The following is a 20,389-nucleotide window of genomic DNA, read 5'->3' as shown; positions in this document are numbered from 1 at the left end:
TTTATGAAGTAACAAGCTTCTCTGCTTCAGAAGACAGCATATTGACAATTAGCAGGTAAATCACAGAGGGGAGAAGTTGTGTCCACACCACAGAGTTGGAAAGGATCTGTTTCTAGAATACTTACCTCCAAACCACAATTCTGAGAAAACAGTCAAAAAGTCTGGTGAGGTAGTTCAACCAAAGAGTATGTGTATATTTCACACACACACACACACACACACACACACAGATACACCTGTATTCTGTTCCTATGACTTAGATACATGTTGAATGAATACGTGAGGAAATCCTCAACATCTTTAGAAAAGCAGAGATTTAAAGTGCTGATGACAACAAAGCTTGGGGAGGATTTGGAGCAACAGGGACCTTCACGCACCCTGGTGAGAGTATAAAATGGAAAGACCTCTAGGGGAAATAGGTTAGCAGTTTTGCAAAGCGATGTGTGCCTACCACACTGCCCTGCCATTCTACTACTGGGTATTTTCCCAAGAGAAAAGCACATATATGTTCAGCAATGACCTGCACATCTTGCTTATAGCAAATTTATTTTTTGAAATAGCCAAAAATGAATACTCTGGTGTCCTTTAATGAGTAAGTGGATACGTAAACTGCGTTGCATCTTTCTGATGGAATACTGCTCAGCTGTGAGAATAAATGGAGTGTTGCTACCTGGAGCAGCATGAGTGTATCATGGAATAATTATGCTGGGACAGAGAGCCTAGATCACAAGGCTATTATACGTCCCCACGTATGTAAATTTCTAGAAAATAGATAAAGTGAAGGTACTTCAAAAAGTTAATGAAAGTAGAATTGGAAGGTGAATCTATTTTGTTGTAAAAATTTTGAAATCCATGCATAGCTTTTTCATAATGCACATTTTTGTGAATTTTTGAAGATATCTCGAAGTTATTCTACTCCAGAATAAGCACAAATATAGTGTAACAAAGCAGGCGTGACTGCCGTCGGGATGAGTGGGGCTTATCTCGACTGTGTAACAAAGCAGGCATGTACTGCCGTCGGGATGAGTGGTGCTTACCTCGACTGTGGGGCTAGTTTCATCGGTAGCCAGATTTACCAGTGTGTCACCGCTGTTCCTTACTGAAGCTGTTTATGTGTATACTGTTTATATTCTGCCTTGCTGCTCAGTCTAGAGAGACTTATGTCAAGTTAGTCACAATATTAATAACAGGTACAGTTTCTTCCAGATTACTGCTTTCCCTTTCTAACTTTTTTTCATGTGAACTGTATTTTGATATAGGTGTGAGGTTAAATTACTATTCATCTAATTTAATAAACAAATTCAGGTTCTTTTTTTGTTTTAAAGATTTATTTATTTGAAAGTCAGGGAGGGAGAGAGAGAGAGAGAGAGAGAGAGATTGAGATTGAGATTGAGATTGATTCTATCCACTGGTTCACTACCCAAATGGCCACAATGGCCAGGACTGGGCCAGGCCAAAGCCAGGAACCAGGTGCTTCATTGAGGTCTCCCACATAGGTGCAGGGTCCAAACACTTGGGCCATCCTCCACTGCTTTTCCCAGGCCATTGGCAGAGAGCTGGGTCGGAGTGGAGCAGGTGGGACACAAATTGGTGCCCATTTCAGATGCCAGCATTGCAGGTGGCGGGTTTACCCAATATGCCACAAAAATTCTTATAATGATAATGAGCATAACTATTTTCAGTTTTGCTTTAGACTTACACAATACAATTATAATATATTGTCCCTTGGATTTACACAAAATATCCTATTATCGTGACAGTGGATTTTTTTATGAGTTACACCAATATGACTGAATTGCCTATAGCCATTTAAGTTTCTTGACCAGAAGTTTAGAATCTGAGAACAAATTGTTGAAGCAGCTCTTGGCTGACTGCTTCTTTAGAGTGTTGTATATGGCTAAAAGAGAAAAATATTTCAACTAAAATATATTTGATCTTTATACATAGTCTTGAAAATAAAGCAAAACAAAGGTATGTGAAGTAGAAACATTTCTTGGTAAGAACTGTTAAATTTTATCATTATGTATCCTGTTCACTATGCAAGACCAGTTACTTTTTTCTAAGATTTATTTATTCATTTATTTGAAAGGCAGAGCAACACACATAGGGTGGCGGGGGGTTGGTGGTAGAGGGAGAGAGAGAATCTTCATCTGTTCCCCAAATGGCCACAACAACTGGGCATAAGCCAGGCCAAAGCCAGGAACCAGGACTCCATCCAGGTCTCATTCATGAGTGGCAGGGATGCAGATACTTGGACCACCAGGTTTGTTAGCAGGAAGCTAGATTCAAAGTAGAGGAGCAGGGACTTGAACCGGAAATCCAGCATGGGATGCAGGCCTCCCAAGTGCCAGGTTCACTTGCTGTGCTACCATACCTGCTCCAGTGATGGTAGTCATTTTACTGGTTCTGGGCTATTCCTGGGAGCCATTTCTTGCCCTTCTTTTTGTCTTCGACAGAGGCTGGTTTACAGTTGCCAGTGTTTAGGCAGTGCTAGCCTAATAATATAAAAGCAGCTCTTTATCGACCACTCTGATAAGTGTGCTTTCTTTATTTTTGTCATATTTAATCCTCACAAATTACTCTCCATATTCGGTGGCATATGTCTTGCTCAAGTGATCTAACAGGTAGCATGTGACAGAACCAGGATTGGGACTGAAGTTCATCTGGCTTTACTTAACTATTTTGCTGTTCTGTAAAGGACATAAAAACAGCCCCCAACAAGATCTGTGTTCATTCACATAAATATTGCTGCAGTGAAGGCTAAGGCCACATAAACATTCCAGTTTCATAAGAGATATTATTTTGTTGATAGTCACACTGATGTATAATTTAAATACTTCTTATATATATAGAAATGCATACACAAATACATATATATATATATATATTACTTCTTTCAGAGGTAAAGAGTGATACATAGAAAATTATAGAAGTTCAGTCAAACAGACAAGGAGAGCCCCTGCCACTGGTTCACTCTCCAGATACCTAAAGTGGCCATTCTTCAGTGTGGGTGTCAGAATCCCATGTTCTTTAGCCATCACCACTGATGTCCAGAATACACATGGGAAGGAAGTGGATTTGGGGACCAGGACAGGAGTTGAACCCAGGCATTCTGATGTGGAACCACAAGGCTAAACCCTGGAATGACTTTAAACCAGGATATCCCATAGTTCATTAAATAAGTTAGTATACTACACATAAAACTTGGGGGGAAAAGTTTGTTGAGATGAATATTGCAATATATTGCATTTTTGGAAATTTAGAATGAGGTTCTCCCTAGTTCATCACAGTCCAGTAGAAACGTAATATGAACTATGCTGGAGCATTTCAAATTCTGGTTCAAAACATCTTTGAAATCCATACATACGGAGGATCTTCAAAAATTTCATGTATATTAGAGACACTATGCATGGATTTCACTTTTTGTGTGCCTAAATCACTACTTTTAATTCTTATTCCCGTACACATTTTAAATTCACCTGAGGCATGTGGGATGGTTCCCAGCAACTATACGGAAAAAAAGAAAAACATGTGAAATCACTTTTGTGATATAGTTCATTTAACCAAATATATCCAACTTTTTTTTTTATCATTTCTTCATGTAATCAACTTAAAGATTTTTATTTTATTTATTTGAAAGGCAGAGTTACAGAGAGAGGAGGAGGGACAGAGAGACAGATCTTTCATCTGCTTGCTCACTCCCCAAATGGCAGCAATGGCCTGGGCTGAGCCAGACCAAAGCCAGAAGACCAGAGCTGTTTCTGGGTCTCCAACATGGGTGTAGAGGCTCCTCTTCCACTGCTTTCCCAGGCACATTTACAGGGAGTTGAATAGGAAGTGGAGCAGCTGGGGCTGGAGCTGGCACCCACATGGGATGCTGGCATCACAGTTGAAGGCTTAACCTGCTATGCCTCTGCACTGTCTCCCATGAAATCGATTAAGCTTTGTTAACAATATTTCATTGTATTTTTGTGTTAAGAATTTGAAATTTGATGTGCACTTTACATGTCTCAATTCAGAGGCTAAGTTCTCAATTGAAATGCATGACCTCTGTTTAGATTTGATAAAACTTACACTTCAAAAACAAAACGCACATTTCCAAGCTGTTCTGGCCATATTTAGACATTTTTTCAATAGCAGATTTGAGTATCAGTTTCTAAACATAATTTTTAGAGAATTAAAATGTTGTCCGTATTATATATATAATACCTACACAGAATTGATATATTTTAAAGTGGTGTTAAATAATATTTTAAATATTTCTTTGAGGCCTCCATTTTTTTTACTCATTGAACTGTATTTTCTTTTACTTTTAATGCTGTTTTAAGTTGTATCCATTTATAACTTGGTTTTATTTATTTTTCTCATTCTTAATAACAAGACTTTAAGGTTTAGCGTTATATATATTTGATGTATATCTCTGTTTTTTGTGATTTTAACATTATTGAAACTTTTATGATGACTCTAATCTAACAACTTGTTAAATCATTCTAGGTACAGTGCTAAACCGTACCTCTAGTGTTGATTCCTGTTTGTATAAGATTAATTTTAATTGTATATTATGCACCTTGCTTATGTTCTAACATAGAAACAGAAATCAATGATTTAATCTAACTTTCTCACTGTGAGAATATTCAAATATTCTAAAATCATTATTCACATAAAATGTTTCTTCATCTGTAACAGGAGAAAAACCTTTCAAATGTGATGAGTGTAACTTTGCTTCCACAACCCAGTCCCATTTGACTCGACATAAGCGTGTGCACACTGGAGAAAAGCCGTACAGATGCCCCTGGTGTGACTACAGGTAACGAACGCTGGGCCGCCATGTGAGCTCACCATCCTGTTAAATGGCCTGTAAAGAGAGTTTTCCCATCAGCTTTAATGGGCGTATTCCACGGCAAGGTTTTGTTTTAGTTTGGGAGTTTTATGTGTAATTTTAGTGATTTTTTTTTTTAAGATAGGCTGTATTCTTTCGAAGTTGAAGTTCATAGTAAACTGAGAGGATAGTGCTGTGACTTCTCATACATCCTCTACCCCTGCTGGTGCAGAGCCTCCTGGTCTTCACCATCTCCACCAGAAGGAGGCATCGTTGGTGACCTAGCGGAACCTATGCTGACACTTTGTTTTCACCTAGAGCCTCCAGATTGCCTTAGAAAGTCCTGCACAGTCTATGCATTTAGACAAGTTTTTAATGTCATTGATCCACCATTGTCGTATCATATAAAGTTAGTGATTGTTACACACAAAGTTCTTTTCCATTTTTTGTGATCTTACTAGTTAGGTTTTATGATCGTTTGTTACACCTGAGTGTCTAGTGATTTTTATTTTGCTATGCATTGTAAGGTGTCACACCTGTTAATTGATCAGTTAGCGCGTAAATGATAGCTCATCTTCTGAGAGTAAAGATGGTGTCAGCAGTATTCCCTGCCCTGAACGGTGTGAGCGTAGAAGGTGACTGAAGACTCCACAATGAGTCAAGTGCAGGTTGGTCAGGGCGAGCCCAGGGGCCTCCGAGCGCTTGGAGCAGGAGCACGTTGAGCCCAGCTGAAGTCCTCACAGAGGAGGGAGCGTCGGCCACGACGTAGAGTACGGTGGAGGGCCAAGGACTCAGGTGCGTTCTAAGAAGATGTGGGCTATCGGTGCTGGGTGATACTGCAGAGGTTGTTAGAGGCAGGAGCCCCAGTGCAGAATGTCAGTGGACTCAGGCAGTGCCGCGTCGTCTGGCTCAGCAGTATGAGGAGGTGCAAGTACAAGGGTACCGGCCAAAGGCGAGATGGAGAATGCCCCTTGCAGCTGGGGCGGCCTGTCCTGGACCCCGGTGCTGGTCTGGAGGGCACTAGCAGGAGTGCTGGCAGCAGTGGTACCTGTGTCAGAGTCTGCTGGCTCGCATGGGAACGTGGAGATAGGGAGGCTGTGCCTTCCAAGGCAGCTCACTCTCGTTGGCTTTGGGATGTGTGCAGTCAGCCTGAAGCTGCCTATAAAACCAGCTTTGAATTCCCGCGGATGTAGCCTCTGCGCTCAGCGCGTGTATTCTCAGGATCATTATCGTCCACCACAGCGTCGCATCAAGTTGTCATCAAACAGCACAGAGACTGAACAGATACAGCTCACTCATGCAGCGTTCATCCATCCACTCAGCACTGGATGCGACCTGCTGTCATTGAACACCAACTAGGTTGGTGTTTCCTGAAAACTTGGTAAAATGGTGATCTGGAAGAAGTAGACACCAGTGCTACTTAATCCTCACTGAGGTTCTGGTAATATATTTTTTTAAGGACTAGGCAAAGAACTTCCAGGTTTTATTTTTTAAGCATTATTTAACAAGAAAAACATTCAACCAAATTAAAAAAAAAATTAGGATGGCTTAATTCACCATAAAATAACCAACCTAAAGTAACCTGTTATTTTATAGCCAAGGAGGCCAGTAGTTCTTGTTTTAAAACGGCAGAATTGCACACTTGATATTTTACCCGTGTGTGATGACAGAGAAATGAGTGTCATGCAGCTGGCGTGGACGCCACTCCCCCAGCGTGGAGTTGAGACTGCTCCCTAGGCCAGCACTCAGCCTTTCCCAGTCAGCCACATTTTGAAATATGGGTTCTTCAAAAATGACATTTGAAGCTCTTTTCCTGTATGGTTGAGATCATACTGTAAGACACAGAAAAGCATTTAGAAAAATAAAAATTTTCTTCAGTTTTTGTTTTAGCGCTTAGGCTTGTATGCTTTCAGTCTACCTGATGCATATTTTGCTGTTGTCTTGGGGGAGGTATTTTGTTTGTTTCAGTGCAAATTTTTCATACTTAACAAGTTGTAACTACCTTCCCATGCCAATAATAAATCTTCTGTATAACGTTGATTTTCAAACTGAAAGTAGCAGTCCTATAGTTTCAAATAAGACTGTGTACGAAATGCCACATATAAAATAGGTAAAAGTGGTATTCACCACTTGCAAGTAGATTTCATAGTTAAAATGGATAGTATTTATTTATTATAACACTTATGGATAGTATTGTCAGACTTTTGACAGGAAAAAATTTTTAAAAAGAGGAGAATTGTTGATAAAGTTACCGGTGAGTTAGCCTCAACATCCCAATTTTGTCTTCAGTTTGGGGTAAGCACACACCACGCAGGTGCGGCTGTGTGAAGGATCCAGTCTAGGTGTCCTGTAACTGTGTCACGTTTACCTCTCGGAGCTACTTCTGCTTTCTTTGGGAAATCAGTGGCTCTTCCTTCGAGGATCCTGTGCCCTCAGATCAGAAACCCGCTGACCTTGCAGTCCGAGCCTGGCACAGGGCCTTGTTTGGTACACACTGACCCTCGGTTTTGCCACCATCTCAGGTGACTGGCTTGCTTGTTGGTTGTGTTTACTGTGCTTTTCAGTCTCTGTGCACTGTTCAGGGAGTAAATGCAGGTGACTTACTGTCCTGGAGGGGTTCACTGGTTAAAATTTACTTCACAATACATGCCAAGATTCAATTTGTTTTTTACAGTTTTTGAAGTAGTTAAAATTTTACTAAATCTAAAATCAGTTGTTGGATAATTGCTGAAATACTTTACAGTTTCAAAATGCCCAGTTTGAAAAGGTTTTATTCATTAAATATCTGAGCACCGGAATGCTTTAATTTAATGAGAAGAATTTTTTTGTAAAGTTAATGAAGTTGAAAAATGAAATTTATCAAATTTATCAAATTCATTTACAATGAAAGAAGAGTTATAATTAGATTATGACATTACAATAAATAGATTTTCATTCATGTAAGAAAAAAAATAGAAAACCACTCTTCTGAATTATAATTTTAATACATTGTGGTCCCAGGTAATGCTGTTATGCAATAGTCAAAATTTATTTCAGGTTTTTATAGGATGCCGGTGCTACAGGCCACGGCGTTAACCCGCTGTGCCATAGCACCGGCCCCAGATCTGTGATTTGTTTTAAAGATTTATTTACTGTATTTGAAAGGCAGTTATATAAAGATTACTTCCATACACTCATTCACTCCCCAAATGGCTTCACAAGCTGTTGCTAGGCCAGGAAGAAGCCAGGAGTTTCCTCTGGGTCTCCTATGTGGGTGGCAGGGGCGCCGCTGCTTTTCCAGGCCATTAGAAGGGAGTTGGATTGGGAGCGGAGCAGCCAGGTCTGTAACCGGCACCCATATGAGTTGCCAGCATTGCAGGCGACAGCTTAACCCATGACACCACAATTCTGGATGTTGTGATTTCTATAAGAATGAATTCCCAGAATTTGTGATGAAGCGTTTGATAGATCACTACAGAAGTTGTGATTCTTTTCTCTCTTATTAGTGGTGTTCTTTGGTAGATGCAACTTTGTGTGCATATAGACATTTTTCAAAGTGTTTCAGGTTTTCTTGATTTGAACGTGCATTGTACTCTTTGCAAAGGTTGAGGTCCCTGTTCAAGTCGCCCTTCTAAAATAACATCATTTCTTGTTAGTAGTGCACTTCACCCAGCTCGATCCCATCCCTGTTGTGTGTCCATCAGGTACTGTGTTAGGGAGCAGGGGAGCTAGAAGAGAAGAGACAAAGGAAACGCGAACTACTCTGATCTGATCAATACATGCTGCATAGATGTGTTGAAATACCACACTGCACCCTGTAAGTTTGTACAGTTGTTACATGTTAACCAAAAAATTTAAAAGCATAGCACAAGACTGGCATTGTGGTGTAGCAGGTAAAGCCATAACCTGCTATGTCAACATGCCATATGGCTGCTGCTTCCGGTCCCAGCTGCTCCACTTCCAATCCAGGTGCCTGCTATGTGCCTGGGAAAAGCAGTGGAAGATGACCCAAGTGACTGAGCCCCTGCACCCATGTGGGAGACCCAGAAGAAACTCCTGGCTCCAGCCTGGCCCAGCCCCAGCTGTTGAGGCCGTTTGGGGAGTGAATCAGATGTTGGAAGAGCAAGTTTTTCTCTCTGTCTCTCCCTCTCTCTGCCTTTCAAATAAATAAAATAAATCTTTTTTAAAAAATGTATAGCAAATACAATTGTATACAGTATATAATGCTTGATAGTGATAAAAGTGACTATGTTTCTGGTTTATGTATTTTTTTAAAAAAAGCAGTTAGTGTTTTCTAAGTGTATTGCTACTGTCCAGTGAATTAATACTTTGGACATTCAAGTCCAATCGTATCCACTGAATTTCCTTTTGAAATGTTCAATATTTTTGATAAAAGGGTGATTTTTATCTGTATTTAAAACTTTTAAGTAATTTGGTCTTTCTGTTCTCTCAAAAGGTTTACTAGTCTGGATGCCCATGGTTAAATTTGCTTTAACTAGTCAACAAAGACAAGCTGACCTTGCACTGAGTACAGTCAGTGTGAAATAGGAGAATAGGTGCAGAGTTATGGATTATGGATGAAATGTGGGTCTTAGAACTCATATCTTTTGTTTTATTGTTGATGAGAAAAAGATTTGAAATGAGCAGTTAAGTTCCAAATGATTAATTTGCTTGCATAGTATAGGAAGAACAAGATAATCACCAACACATTTACCTCTCATAAACAAAGGAAAAGGCTTTTGCCATGTGATATTTGTGTATGATCATGTATTAGATGGCCACATATTTTAGGAGCATATATTCTTATTTATCTTATTAGTATCACCTCATAATGTTTATTGCTCAAAATATTTAAATAACTTTTTTCCCATTGAGATTTTTATTTGCTTAATATAAGTGGATAGGAATTACTCCTGTAGAGTATTCCTGTCTTTGTCATTATGACCATTTATTTGCAGGTAAATTATCATCATTAGAACCTGAAATATTATTTAAATTTTGTTTGAAAATATATTTCTCATTTTGTACATTGAACATTAATGGTGAAATATTAGTAATTATAATTATTCATGAGAAGTAACATAGATTTGTTTGCAAAAGAATTTTATAATTTGTCTTGTGAACCTGGGGCTATTTTTCAAGTTTGCATTATTAATTTAGGAAATGACATCTCAATCTATTTAGATGTAAACATGTTCCCTCTTCCTTAGCTTTTACTGTCTAAAATATCCAAAAGTCTAATTCATTACAAATCAGTATGTTACACCATTACTATAAAACTTTTTCACCATTAATTATTATTCATTACAATTTCAAAGCATAAATTTAGATTCATAGCACAGTGCCCTAATATATTATTTATGCAGCAAATTCTTTAGATATGTTTTTATATTAAAACAGAAACATTTTACTATCATCTTATCTCCCTTTTTAATGAACTGTGAGCTCTATATTAATGAGAGAATTAGAGAAGAAACTTTCATATGTTATGGTGCACAGACTTATAGTGTAACCTATAGAATATGTTCATATCCCACTGTTTTGTTTCATTCGTTATAGTGACTTCCACTTGAGAGTAGTTGGGTTTCAGTAAAGTGGCCACAGTTGGGCTCTTGTTTATAGGAAACTTACCTTCCTTTTTTTTTTTTTCTTTTAGTTTTTAGGATAAAGGGAGAAATATAATAAATGCATACAAAAGAGTAAAATGCTAATAAACCATGAAAAGTACCAAACTGCTACCTCCCATATTCAAAATATTAAGGGTAATCCCGTAAAACATTTAATTTTTTAAAAAGTTCACTGGCATTGTCACAGTAGAGAACAGTCATGGTGTTCTTGTCTTCATGCAAGTAAGAATTCAGGTGTGAGACCTAGAGCAAGGTAGCAAGGTTTTACTGGGGACAGAGCATCCGTCAGAATGGAAGGGACAGAGAGAGAGAGTGCCCAGTCAGAAGGGGTGAGAGCGAGGTTTCCTGGTTGAGTGGAGAGAATGCACCTGGCAGGCCAGGAGGGCGGCTCAGGGAGAGCAGAGAGCTGAGTGCAGTCTTTGTTTAGGCTCCGGTTTTTTTTTTTTTTTTTTTTTTTTTTTTTTTTTTGACAGGCAGAGTGGACAGTGAGAGAGAGAGACAGAGAGAAAGGTCTTCCTTTTGCCGTTGGTTCACCCTCCAATGGCCGCCGCTGCAGCCGGCGCACCGCGCTGATCCTGGCAGGAGCCAGGAGCCAGGTGCTTTTCCTGGTCTCCCATGGGGTGCAGGGCCCAAGCACCTGGGCCATCCTCCACTGCACTCCCTGGCCATAGCAGAGAGCTGGCCTGGAAGAGGGGCGACCGGGACAGAATCCGGCGCCCCAACCGGGACTAGAACCCGGTGTGCCGGTAGGCTCCGGTTTTTAAGGGAGCCTCTCTTTACCCCCTCCCCCTTCTCCAGGACAAGTGTTTGCTGAGTGTGATAAGAAAAATTCCTTCCCAAGTTTGTTATCAGACATGAGGAGTCTTGCTGGCTCAGGCCAAGGGGCTTCCCTCTGTGGTACCTGCTTTGGAGGAGAATATAGAGGTTTTCTGAGGCCTGATATCCCATTTAGCGCAGAGGAGAGAGCTTTCCCATGGGGGAAGGGCTGGGACCACCGGCAAGGTTATCAGAGTGAAGTGCAGATGCTGGGCTTCTGCAGAGGCCTGTTTCCCCAGCACCTCCCCCCCCCCCCAGGCTAATTTCCAACTTCCTACCTAACAGAATCATGTCCTTAAATTTTTTATTTCTGTATTTTGTTATTTATTTGAAAGGCAGCGGGAAATAGAGAGGTCTTTGGGAATGCTGGTTCATTCCCAAAATGCCTGCAATCACCAGGGCTGGGCCAGGCTAAAGCCAGGAGCCAGGAACTCCCTCCTGGTCTCCCACATGGGTGACAGGGAGCCAAGTATTTGACCATCACCTGCTGCTTGCCAGGGTGCACATTATTAGGACGCTGGATCAGCACTGGGACCAGGACTCAAACCCAGACACTCTGATATGGGATGCAGGCTTTCCAAGCAGTGTCGTAACTGCTACATCAAATACATTAAACGTCTTTCAGTACATTATAGAAAACCAAAATTTCCAGCTAACAATGGCCGTTTCATTTTTTGTTTTATGTGTCCCTGTCATTGAACGTGGGATGGTCAGTGTTCTATGGGACTAGTTTTGGCCAGATTTTTCCTCTAGTACTTCTAACCTTACATTTACTTCTTTATTAAAAAAAATTTAATCTTCTACCTTTTTTCCCCACTGTTTTCTGTATTCTGCCTTAAATATAAATACCGCAGTTCATACATCGGAGGAATGGAATTTATAATTCCTGCCTCATAGTAAATATTCACCACATTGTTTTGCTGAGTTTGTAGGCAATGCTCTTTGATTTTTTTCCCCTACTTGAAGATTGATTTTGCTAGTATTTTCCACAGGAGTCTTTATCATGAAAACAGTTGTGACCTCATGAGGATTTGGGGGTTCTTTCCTGGATCAGAGGAGGGTAAGGATATGTTGAGGAGCTCCCTACCTCTGATAGGGTTACCTCAGCTGCAGGTGTGCTCACCTCTGGCCGTACTCCCTAATTCCACTTTTATTTTTCACCTGAATACTTTGTTTAGTATTTTCTAATGATCAGATTTGCAGTTTCTTACATATGTGATCAGAGCAGGGAGTTTGCTGTGTGTTACTACTGATTGAAATGTGACTGTATCCTAGAAAATTTTTGTCAAAAAATACTTCTTCTAGAATTCTGTCTTAACTTTGTATATTGCTGGAAGCATTTTTAAGGAAATTTACAATGACAAAGCAGTTATACTTATGATCTTTATTTATTTCTGCTAAAAGTTTGTTTTAATTTCTCCAGTGCATATTTTTCCAGAATATCTTAACTACATAAATATTTTAGATCATGAATAATAACATGCATTTTTAGAAATTTTATATATAGGCATTTTATGCTTATTATGTATGACTTAATAATGAGAGAAGACAGCTACAATGATATTAAGAGTTGAACACGTAACAGGGTTCCTAGTGCTTGTCTTCCATTTATTTTAACAGCATCCGAGTTACAGAGACCAGCTCTGTAGGGAGTAACTTTCTCCTTTTGGTTAATCTCTTCAGAGTTTCATTTTTTCTTTGGCTTCCTGTGCAGGTTTGTGGGTTGCACTAGAAGCAATGGAACAAGCTTGAATTTTCCCTGAATGGTGACAATGAGGGAAAAATAGATCTTTGCCTTTGTAGCAAATTTATTATACATATTGAGAAGGAAATGAAATCCTTGCTGAAAACAAATACACACAGTTTCATTTTCCCAAGAATCAGAAGTATCAAATCTTTGTTTGTTTTTTTTAATTTCAGATGAAAACACTACATAAAAATAATGGGTGAAAATAGTATTAGTATTAGATACTACATATATTTAAAGCAATATCATTGCTGCAGTCCTAATAGTAGAAGAACAGACTTTAAAATCAAAGCTATTTTTGTCATTTAAAGTACTAATCAATACTATTTCATTATTTTGTTGATCTCGAGTTTGTATCTCTTTATAGTTTCCTGTGACGCTCATCTACTTAATGAAATAAGAAACAGACTGAAAGAGTAGTTGGAAAGCCTCACAGTCCAATTTGCTTCCTAAGTTTTCTCAGGATAATGATTCCACAGCTTTACATCGCGATGAATTTCTTTTGGAACAGACGTGCCCATTCCGTGTGTGGTGCTGGCCTGGGGCGCGTTGCCCATTTCTGCCACCTTCACACAGTTGAGCCACAGGGGATGTCAGTGTCAGGGCTGCCTGGTCCTGGCAAGCCGAGAGGCTGCCTGAGCAGGTTCTCCAGCATGTGTGAGGGGTGGGAGTAGATGTCTCTGGTAAGTCGCGGTGGGCTTCCTTGTGGGGTGCCCTGATAAAACGCAGCCGGGCCTTGGATCATCCTTTCCGGTTTTCTGTCGTGAAGCCGAAGGTTGTGCTATATGAAGCTGCTCTACTTCCCCTGATGGATACCGTCCCTTTGCAGCAGAAACTGAGTTCTTCCTGAGAACATGTCCCACTTTCTCTGCCTGCCTCTTTCATTAGGGAATTTTATTTTGATCATTCTAGTTGTGTTTCAGCTGTGGCTTTGTGTTTTCTGTGTTCTTTCCTGTCACTTGTTTTATTCACACTTTACTGTTCCGCCCTGTAACCTGCAGCCATAGGCTTCCTAAAATTTTTGTTTCAGCCTAGCCAGCTGTGTGAGGATATAGAACACGTGTTTATGTTTGGAAAATTTAAATCTGAAAATATTTTGCTTAAATAAAAAATAAACTTACAGGTTTGAAAGCAAGTAGTGTGCAGAGCATTAGAAGTTGCAGATTGGTTAGAAGTCTTTCAAAGGAAAGGATTCTGAAGTCTTGCTTTCTGTTTATCAGTGCAGTATGGCAAATTGTTTTGTTTGTTGATATAACTGCAATAGGCATTGGGATCACAGATTAATTAGAAGAGCCATTTTGAACACAAAGTGACCATACATTCCCACTGCTATCTGAAAGTAGAATCTAGATAAACATGTTTATTTAACTTGCTGTTTTTGAATCCCAAATCCAGTCATTATAGAAGACCGAAGCCATCTTTGGGGATGGTCTTTCTACAAGGAATTGCTATGGACACTCCCTCGGGTGGTAGTTAGATATATCTATGTATGTTGCGGGAGGAATAAAGGCCTTAGAGATGAAAAAATAGAAGATACTTCTTGTGCAATAGTGTCTTGCATAATAACTAATTCCTCAGACACTAGAGCTATTATCACACAGCAAACACTTTACTATGTAACTATCTATATCTTCTAGCGTTAGAAGCTCATACCATATAGCTCATTAGGAAACACTGTAATCACAGGAGAGGCTGATAACAGTCAGCAGGATATTGTGTGCATCCCTAAGTAGGTAATTGGCTTTGACCTCAGGTGTAGGCCTGAGTGAAAGTAGTACAACAAAGCAGAATAACTTTGACATGTATCCAGGTTTGACCAGTTGTCATTAGTATGCTCATAACACTAACATACTAGCTGTTTCTTTTTGTTTTCAGCTTCTTTGTTTCAACACATTCTAAAACACTGCCTCTCTGGTGCTGTTACAGAAACAGTGTGTGGGACATTCAGAGGTTCGGACAATAGTGATGCAGTCTTCTTTGTGAGGCAGAGAGCTTTGCCTGTCAGTGTTATTTTCTTTATGCTGTCTTTATGGAATAAGATGCTGCCTTCTATGTGGTAGTATATATGGCTTATATTTTGGCTTTTTCATCAGAATTTTTTTAACATAATATATACCTTTTATAAATTTCATAGTTTATATTCTTTATCAAGGGTACATAGCACAAGCGTTTTGTTGTCATTTTCTTAAAATTTATGTTGTTTTCCTGTTAACTGCACTTGTAAGGAGTTCTAGAAAAAGAGCTGCTCCTGAGTATTTTTGTGTTTTTGGTAAAACAGTGTTTGCTGTTCCTAACTACAGAGCACTACAAATGACCTGTATTTCAAATAAACTAGAAATTCAGTGACACAATATGTAACCCAATACTTCTCCTTAAAGGGGATTTAAACTTAATACCACTCTTTCCTTTTCCTTCTTAAACATTAATTTCTGATTCTTAATTATTTTACCTTAAATCTTGCTAAATAGCTTAGTCCCTCATTTTGTACCTTCTGTATCAGCTCTGGCATCATTTGGAGACTTCTCACTGTGTAGGTTTTAGGTACATCTTGATTAGTTTGGTCTTTTGATTCCTCAAGACATTTTATATCTTCACTACAAAATTTAAATATTTAACACATATATAAAATAGCATTAAAACAAATAATAAAAAAAAACAAATATTTTTCTCTTGGAGAGAAAACATGGTAAATGTTGAGTGTGTTTAATTAAGGTGATCAATCTGGATGGAAATACCTTGGGCAGGGCAGGGTAGTTGACATTTAGATTTGAGAAATTAGATGCGGTTTCTGGCTTAGTGGTTAAGACGCTGCTTGGATCACCCGCATCTCACCGTGGAGGGCCTGGTTTGCGTTCTGATTCTGCTCCAGATTCCAGTTTCCTGGAAAGGACAGCTGGGAGGCAGCAAATGATAGCTGGAGTGGTTTGTTTCCTGCCATCCATCTGGGAGACCTGGATTTAGTTACCTGATCGTGGCCCACCCTTGAGCCGTTTGGGGAGTCAATCTGCAGACGGGAGTGTTCTATCTCATCTCTCCCTCATACCTGCCCCTCTTCCCTCCTCTGCTCCCACTCTTCCCCTCCCCCTTCCTCCCTCCTTCCAAATTAAAAAAAAAAATGCTTAAAGTGGATAGTATGATTTCTCTTTATTTTTAAAAGATTGTTTTCGAGAACTTTGTTTTAAACTAGAATTTTCAGGTATCTCTATGACTCATTGTCCATTCTCTGTTCCCACATTATACTTTTCCTTGGTTTTAAAGTTATCTTCTCATTCCAGAAAGCCTGGGTTGTAGGATATAGGAGATTATGAGATAAAAGGCAGCAAGAAATCCATTTGGACTTTGACTGCTGTCCTTGCTGGATAGTTTGAGTTTTATCCAATAAAAATGACATATTCACACCTCACTTGTGGCACTGGGAAGGATGAGTCAGGAGGATTCAGGAGATGCGAGATCATGGAAAGAAAAGTACAAAGATCTGGGCAGAGAACAAGGCCGAGTCCAACGCTTGCTGGGAAGCAGAAGGAAGGGATGTGTTAACCAAATGAATGACTTGAGGGCAAGGGCCGCCAGACCACCTCACGTGCACTGGCCAGGGCTCCTGCTGGGGAATGTGTCATTCAGCAAGGCACTGCTTCCTGGAGGGAGATGCCCTTTAGAAACACCTGGAGTCTGGTGTGGCCATTGTTAATTTTGAGACGTCCTTGGGAGGTCTAAAAGGAACTGGGTCAGTGGGAGTATGGGTCAGCACTAATCTAGGTGGAACTTGAAGACGACAAAGTGATTGATTGGTGTCATGGACAGTGTGAAAAGTGGGCCAGAGAGACAAAGGAGCAGTCCAGGAGAGACTGGGAACTTGGCTCACAGCAAGGGTGGTGCAGAAATGGGAGGGTCCTGCAAACAAGCAGAGAGTCCAGCCCTGCAGGGTGTGGGAGTCAAAGGAGGATGACAAGGGTGTGGTCTCCCCCCACCCCCCACACACACACCCTGGCCCATCACCGAGGGGCTTGGGGCCTTTTGGAAAACCCAGTTTTAGGAAAGTAGTGAGAATGAAAGCGAGGTTAGCGTACAGAGGTGAGGGGGTGGTAAGTGTGAGGATGACTGGGGTTTGCAGAATCAGATGCAAGGCTCTCTGTGGAAGAACGGGAACCAAGAACATGGAGGCAGCTAGAAGCGCAGGCAGGTGGACCGCAGCACTGTGGTTGCTTTCATGCGTTGCCAGGTTGCTTTGTAAATTTTCTCCAGGCGCTTATATGCCAAGGTGAAAAGCCGACACTAAGAAGCTGAACATTGCCTTGTATTTGCCGGCCAGGATGGTGTGTGAGGTTAGGGTGGAATCCTGAGAACTGCTGGGGCCCGCAGGAGTTGGGTGAGTGTGCCGCCGTGTCCAGTCTAGCCTGCTTCCTGATGAAGAGCTCGGCTGTCCGAGCTGCGCTCTCTGCAGCTGCTGTAACCATGTTTCCACATTTCTGGGTGCTGCACGGAATCATACTTCATCTTCATTGTCTTCAACATTGTGAATCAAGAAAACAGAGATTGTGTTAGAGTGTGTGCACCCCAGCACACATTACCAAACACTGGGATTTTATTCGTCTTGAATGAAGAATTTATACAAAAGGCTATCTTGCCTTAACGGTTCCTTATTAATTTAAAAATCTGTTGCTAGCTAACAATTCATTGACTGGTGAACACTCAGTTTAAATGGAGTCTTTTAACATGTGGCATCCTCTCTTTGACTAAACAATTTTGGCTAATGTCTCAGGGTTTTCCCAAGACCAGTAAATCTTAACAGGACATTCTGCTGATACCATCAGCAAATTGAGGCATACCCAGTCATTGATTGCATGAACCCCAACTCCTGCATATTTACTTACAGCCCATTCAGTTTGCTTTTACTTGCCTTTTATTTGCTTATTCCAAGTAATTATGGATGTGGTCTGATACTTTTACCAGTCACAAACTTAAGAATATTTTCTGTGCCCTTTTGTGCTAAAATTTAAGTTGAGACTGTTTTTGATTGACCCCTATCTTCTTCAAATTGCTGTATTTCCAGAAGTACATAACTCTCTGGACTGAGTCCTGCCAGGAGAGCTGTGATAATAAGGATCAGGTGGGGGCTGGAAGCAGTGTGTGTAGAATGTGGGAAGAGAAGGCAAGCGTGCCATTCCTTAGGGTGAGATGGGGGGCGTGATTTGTTTTCCTGACTTTGGGTGTACTATAGCTGCTGAGTGCTGGCGACAGTTGTATTAAGCCCTGCAAAGTGGAGAGAAGTCACACACACTGCCCACAGATTGATGCGTGCTGGTTTTGCCCTCACTAGCATGTTGTGTGTTTCCTTTGAGTCTGTTGGATTTTTTGCTGCTTTGTTTCATTATAAATTGTGGTTACCACAAGATTATTAGGACGGCATCTCAATGTTCGGCTTTAACTTACTATTCAACTTTAAAAAATACCTATTTCCCTTTGCCAGTTGAGAGAATTTTGTTTTACGAATTTCTGCGCAAACTTTTGGTGCCATTTCTTAGGTACAGATAAAGAACTCATCACTGCAGTGCACTAATGCGTGTTGGCTCTGGCATCGGCACTCACTGTTAACGCAGTGAGGACCCTCCCTTTTACAGGGTGCGCATGGCCTACGGAACAGACCCCGAAGGGCCCAGAGCAGGGAAGGCTGTCCTGAGAGAGTGTGCCATCTGGAATATATCCTTGCAGGCTCCAGGAGCTGTGTGCCCCTGCCCGAGAAATATATGGATGATATCAGCATAAATATATATTTTTAATTACATGTTCCATCCAATTAATGGTTTCTGTATGGCCTTTGAAAATTAATATTATGGGTGTAATGATTATACAATCCCAATCTCACTGCTTGAGTTATATAACTACACACAGACACATATATATTATTACCTTGCTTGCATCTCTTTTCAACAAAACACTGTATTCTCTGATGTAAAAGGGAATCAAAACAAGGTTTCAGTTTTATTTTTAAGGGCTTTTTTTTCTTAAGTTTAAAAGTGGAATATATGTTTTCTTTAGCTGTAAAAGCACAATCAAGGCAACATGATAAGTGAGTCAGTGTTGTAAAAGTAAAACTAATTTTGCCTTCACTCACATGAGCTATAGAAGGAGGAAGCTTTATTGTCCCTGGGAAGGTGATAAGGCAGAGTAATTGTATATTATACTGTCCTGGAACATCTGCCTGAAGACTGTTGGAGCAATTCATCTATCATGGGTGATACAGCATGTTTTGTCTTTTTGCCTTAACCCGTCCCCACTGCTGGCCTGCGCAGAGCTTTTGATAGGGCCTGCGCCTGGGCTGGGGCGCACATTAATCAGCCCCCTTGTTCAACACTCCAGCTGACATAATTACAACCTGCGCACAGCAGTTATTCAAGTCGAGTCCTTGTCACTCGTGGTGCGAAACTACACAGCTCAGATCCCGGAGGAGATTGCCTTATCACACTGAACAAGGGCTCGCAGGAGCCGAAGAGAATAGAAATGGGAAAATGTCTTCCGGGAGTACTATATATTCCTTTAAAATAAGACATTTGAGAGACTTACAAGGGACAAAGGGAGGTATTGTGTGCAGGGACTGAAATGAACCAGTTATTATTTCTAAATGGATTACAAGGAGCATTTTTATAAAACTGGACATAGATTATTAACTAAATCCAGCGGCCCCTCGTCATCAGTGACTCTCTCCTGTTACTGCTTTTCTGCAGAGGTGATCACATAACTTTAGGGCATGAGCCGAGCCCTTGGTGGGACTCAGTGACACAGCGTTCACAGTGTGTGCATCTTCAGGCTGCGATTTGGCAAGTGCAGACCTGGAGAGCTTTGTGTGGCAGAGCGTTAGAGCCCTGAACACTCTGCGGACCCCTCTCAGATAAGGAAGCGCACTGCTCCCGGAGGCATCCGAGAGAGGAGCCAGAAAATAAACTTTCTACCTGATTTGTCACGCCTCCTTGGCCCTGATCCTCCTTGGGCAGATTCCACCATTCCTCCAGTACACCAGGTGTGAAGGATGGGATCTCTTTTCAGCCACTTAAGTGGTATTTAAAGTTTTATGGCAGCCCCGCCCCCGCCCCAGTAGACTCCTGAGTCTGTGAGCAGTGGTGATTTGTGGTCAGGGCTGCCTGACTGCTCGCCACACCGTGCAGCACCAATGCCTGCAGTTGTCTGCAAGCTGGCCTTGTTCTTGTTCCCTTAGAATTTTGGATTGTCCCAAGTGAACTTAAGTTCTGGCCTACAGAGTCAGAGATATTGTAAGACACTCTTCTGGCTCAAGGAAAATTTTACTTATCTAGTCTTAAATTTGAAAAACGTAAAACTAGAAAAGCTAGTCATCATTTGTATACACACACACACATTTAAGTTACTTGATTTGTGAAAGTTTATATT

The 20,389-nt window shown here is 40.7% G+C and overlaps 1 protein-coding gene across 4 annotated transcripts in view; it reads left to right on the top strand.

The window, feature by feature from the left end:
• Window positions 1–20,389, top strand: part of ZNF407 (zinc finger protein 407) — a 455,442-nt gene that overhangs the window by 278,955 nt on the left and 156,098 nt on the right. For 3 of the 4 annotated variants that reach the window (XM_008261471.5, XM_089304977.1, XM_051851879.3), the window contains exon 7: window positions 4,687–4,807. The exons of the other annotated variant lie outside the window; for it this stretch is intronic. In XM_008261471.5, the coding sequence (XP_008259693.4) occupies window positions 4,687–4,807 (121 nt within the window). The remainder of the gene's footprint in view (window positions 1–4,686; window positions 4,808–20,389) is intronic. 4 annotated transcript variants of the gene reach the window in all.

This window comes from Oryctolagus cuniculus, chromosome 10 (genome assembly GCF_051225735.1).
Source record: "Oryctolagus cuniculus isolate XC-2025 breed Fujian yellow rabbit chromosome 10, ASM5122573v1, whole genome shotgun sequence".
In the NCBI taxonomy this organism is placed as follows: domain Eukaryota; kingdom Metazoa; phylum Chordata; class Mammalia; order Lagomorpha; family Leporidae; genus Oryctolagus; species Oryctolagus cuniculus.
This window is presented reverse-complemented; position numbering and strand designations above follow the sequence as displayed.